Genomic DNA, 4,234 nt, shown 5'->3' on the forward strand with positions numbered 1-4,234 from the left:
TCCCATAAAGAAATTCAGAATAATAAAGACCATTTCTGTATGCTATGAGCTGTAACAAACCAAATCAAACCAAACCAAACCCCCAAACCTAAACACCACCACCACCATAGTCAAACTTCAGGACATCCTGTTAGTTTAACGCTAAATTCATAGGTTAATTTAGGGGAGCTGACAATTGGCAACCATTTTGCAAGGCAATTCTGATGCTGACTAGCCAGAGTAAGGTTAAACTTCACAGGTTAAGGGCAGAGTCTCCTGTAAGAGACTCACACTTCAGGCACCAGCCCCAGGTTCGAGGCTCCTCAGGCCGTGCACACTGACCAACTGGCTACAAACACCCTCCACGGCAAACTCAGGTCTGATACTTTCGTACAATGACACGCGGGACTCGGGAAGGTGCTATACTTAAGACTATAGTTTTATAATGAAGGGGACAAACCGGGACCAGCCAAAGGAAGAGATACATTGGACAAGGTCTGGGAGAGACTAAGCATAAAACTGCCGGGTCCTCAGGACAGATCGCCTTCACACATTGATGTAGGATTACCAACCAGGAAAGCTCACCCGAGCCTCAAGGTCCAGAGTTTCAATGAGGATTTCATTACACAAGCGAGACTGACTCAACCACTGCCCACTTGACAACTCAATCGCCAGTCCCCCTCCCCTCCCACAGGGTTGGATTGATGTCACCTGGCTCAAAACCAACCCTCTTAATCACTTGGTTGGTTTTTCAGGCCTAAAAGGCTCCCACCCTGAAACTACCTAGGGACCCAGCATGAGCTGCCTCATTAGCATAAACTCGTGGTTCAAGGAGTCCACCATGAATAACAAAAACGCTATCGTTCCAGAAATCCAAAGATCTTCCAGGAGCCTCCCACAAAGGCCACCCAAATTCTTCATTATACATTTCTTTTTTTTTTTTTTTAAGTCATTTTTTGGTTAACTTTTGGTATTTTAAAATATTCTTTGCTATTTAAGCATTTCTAAATTTTATGCGGTCAAAATAAAAGTTTTTTTGACAACCAAACCAAACACAACAACAGCAAAACAACACAAAACTAAAACCTAGACTAGTAGTTACTTCCCACCCTTCAGGATGCTATAGTCTACAGAAGCTCACTCTGTGAAATTAATGAATGACTTCTTCAACCATGAAGTTTTGAAACCAAGCAGGGCCCTGCAGGGGCCCTCCTGGGTACAAAAGCATTTCTGTGTCTTTTTTTTTGTTGTTGTTGTAGAAAAAAAGGTTTCAGCCTCTTAGACCTTCCCCGAATTCCAAAGGGCAGATTCAAGCAGTTACTAGTTAGGGGAGTGGGGGATGCAGAAGCAAAGCCCAAGCAGTCAAGAAACAATAGTGCCGCAAACAAAACAGACTCCCAGTTCCCCCTTAAGGGGTATACCTAACAACCTGATTCACACCGTTGAGTTCTTCTGCAGGCACTAAGAACCCCCACCCAGGATGATGGTAACTACAAGCTGAGTCCCCAGACCGGTCAGAACCAGGAGACTGATGATTGCGATTCCCGTAATAGCAGCCTGTTACCTGACCACCAACTAATCAGAAGAAAGTCATCCACCCCATAGCCCTCATTCCAAATATTGCTTTTAAAAACTCTTCCCTGAAAACCACGAAGGGAGTTCAGGTTTTCTGAGCCTGAGATGCCTGTTCTCCTTGCCTTGGCCCTTACAACAAACCTTTCTCTGCTCCAAACCCCAACATTTTGGTTTCTTTGGTCTTGCTGTGCAAGCGGCACACAAACCTGGGTCTGGCAACAGTTTCGTTTTAAAAATGACATCTGAAACATTACCACCAGTGACATAACAAAGGTCACGGGGAGCAGTTTTCCATGATGTGTTAATACATTATAAAGTCCTTCACCCACAGGAAGAGTTTGGCCCCTGTCATGTCCCTGATACTTCCTGGAGCACCTACAGAAGACCTTTAAGCAAGACTGGCATTTGGTGTGAATTAATTTCTTCCCAAGGAGATGAGTTATGAAGAATACCAGACTGGTCTGAGAAACAGACAACAGAGAGGAAGGATGGCTGCCTTCCAAGGAAAAAACCAGATCATCTCCAACAATACTTAGAAAATAAAGGTGTGGTGAAAAAAATCTGTACAAAAGCCTTTGGTATAAGGTCATCCAAATATATTGGTACTGAGCATGGGAAACACACAAAACATGGTCTCATTAAAATTGTACATACTGGAGATTCTTAACCACTTCTGACTCATAGCTTGCTATTCATTCAAAATAGCAAAGAGAGTTTAATCAAACTTCTCAGATAGCATAATAAACACGTGAAGATTCATCCACAGCTATGTGAATTACTTATTATCCTAAACTGTATTTGCTATACTTGGAGGTATGAAGATCCTACCTTTAGTGACCACCACTCTGATTTTAAAAATGATTTCTAACTTTATAATGCTTTGTTGCTCCAGTTACTATGATTCAAGAGCCCATTAGAGGCCAGGCACTGTTTAAGAGCTGGGATTACATAGATGAACAAGGCAGAAGATGTCTTTCCTCTTGGGGAGTTTATATTATTTTGATTCTGATCTTGATTCTGATCTATTCAAACAAAACCAAACTCCACAAGAAAATCAGGCACAGTTAATCCTCTCTTTACAAAGAAGACTCTTAAGCTTTACAGGTGAGTCATATACCCATACCTAGGCCAGGTAAGTGGTTAGAAAAAGAAGCAAGGCCTAAGTTTTCTACCACAAACAGGTCCAGAGAAAAACAACTGAGCATTTTTAAATATGAAAGACCTCAAACCCAAGTAAAAACATTCTTCAGTACAAAGTTACTGCCCCAAACATCTATTTAAAAAAGATTTAGATTGTTTTGAACTTGCACAGAAATGAACTTGTCTGAGGATGCAGGTTAGGTCAGTTTCAAAGCTGCAACTGGAAAGGTTCTTCTAAGCCCCTAAGCCCCAAATTTCTGCAGCTTTGGGGGAAGGAAGGGTGGGGTACAGATGCAGCCCAGAGCAGTCACCTGGGTGACCAGCCACATACCTGGTACCTGGCCAGACTCCTTCAAGTCCAGGATGTCCCTGATGTAGAGTTTTGCAAAGGCCAGAAACACAGGATCCAAACCCCACAAGAGGGAAGGAGTTTCGTCTTCACACTGGCTGGAGTTAGACTCCATCTGGAGACTGGACTGTGGCTTCCAGCCAGCCCTGAAAAGCTCAGCATCTAGAGCCAAGATCTAGATGGGAGACAAAAACCAGGACGCAAAGCTGGTAACTTGGGTATTGAAATCGTCACGGCCCCTAAGCTGTTCCCTGGGCGGGCATCCCGAACTCTGGGAGGGGTAAACCCAGGGCCCCGGGCCTGTCAAACTGCGCGCCAAGGGCTTGAGGAAGGTGTTCCTCCAATGAGGGCCCCTGAGTTCCTCAAGGCTTTTTCTTCTGCCCCACGGCAGTGTTTCTCCTTCTCCAAGGTACCCATTTCTAAATGGCTAAACACCAACTTTTCACTTGGGGGACATAAGGCCATATATGCGTACCCCGAAACAGCTTTAATACGCGGGTTCCAGAGAGGAATGGGCACCCTCGTGGCCAGACACGAGAGGGGGCAGAGTGGGTGGGACCGTTTGTAGCTCGGCCCCTGCACCTTCTGGTGTTGGGGATGAGACTGAGAAAGGGAGGAAAAGGAAACGAAAAACAGACCCGGTCGCGGCCCCTCCCGCCGCACCCGCGCCGTCGGCCCACAGGTCCTCGGAGCGCGCATGCCCGGCTCGTCCGGCGCTCGGAGGCCGCGGGCGCCCAAAGCCTGGAGGCGGCGCCGCCAACCCCGCCCGGAGCAGAAGCACTAGGTCGAAGTCACCTCCTGTGCTCTCAGCTAAGGAGTTGAGGGGGTTGGGCCCGACACCCTCCCGCGCGCGGGACCTACCTCTGTGTCCCCGCCCAGGCCCTTCCTTCTTGCCGCCCGCGGCTCCGCCCCTTCCCAACGAGGCCGCGCCCACTCTGCCCGCGGCCACGCCCCATTTTGCACCCCGCTGCGGCCTAGCCAGGTGCTTATGTCCAGGTGGTGGCCGGCCTTGGCAAAGGCTGCGCGGGGCCCATTGCTTCTAGCAGCGACTTTCTTGAGCCTCCGCGGAATTGCAGAACCCAAATCTCCGAGGCCTGGAAGCTGGCCCTAAAACTCCTGCTGCCCAATCCCCACCTTCTTAAGTCCCCCTTTCGTCCCAACTTAGTGGTGGGACCCTGACCCACGACCTCC

The 4,234-nt window shown here is 47.8% G+C and overlaps 1 protein-coding gene across 13 annotated transcripts in view; it reads right to left on the bottom strand.

Annotated features, from left to right (window-relative positions):
• STN1 (STN1 subunit of CST complex) overlaps window positions 1-3,978 on the bottom strand; it is a 40,588-nt gene extending 36,610 nt beyond the window's left edge. For 7 of the 13 annotated variants that reach the window (XM_044935528.2, XM_044935529.2, XM_044935525.2 and 4 more), the window contains exons 1-2: window positions 3,682-3,896; window positions 3,026-3,218 (exon numbers count right to left, since the gene is read on the bottom strand). In XM_044935528.2, the coding sequence (XP_044791463.1) occupies window positions 3,026-3,158 (133 nt within the window). In that variant the 5' untranslated portion in view covers window positions 3,159-3,218; window positions 3,682-3,896. The other 6 variants (XM_025274486.3, XM_025274481.3, XM_006067736.4 and 3 more) reach the window with 5 other exon arrangements.
• Between the last annotated feature and the right edge of the window lie 256 nt (window positions 3,979-4,234).

Source organism: Bubalus bubalis, chromosome 23 (genome assembly GCF_019923935.1).
Source record: "Bubalus bubalis isolate 160015118507 breed Murrah chromosome 23, NDDB_SH_1, whole genome shotgun sequence".
Classification (NCBI taxonomy): Eukaryota; Metazoa; Chordata; class Mammalia; order Artiodactyla; family Bovidae; genus Bubalus; species Bubalus bubalis.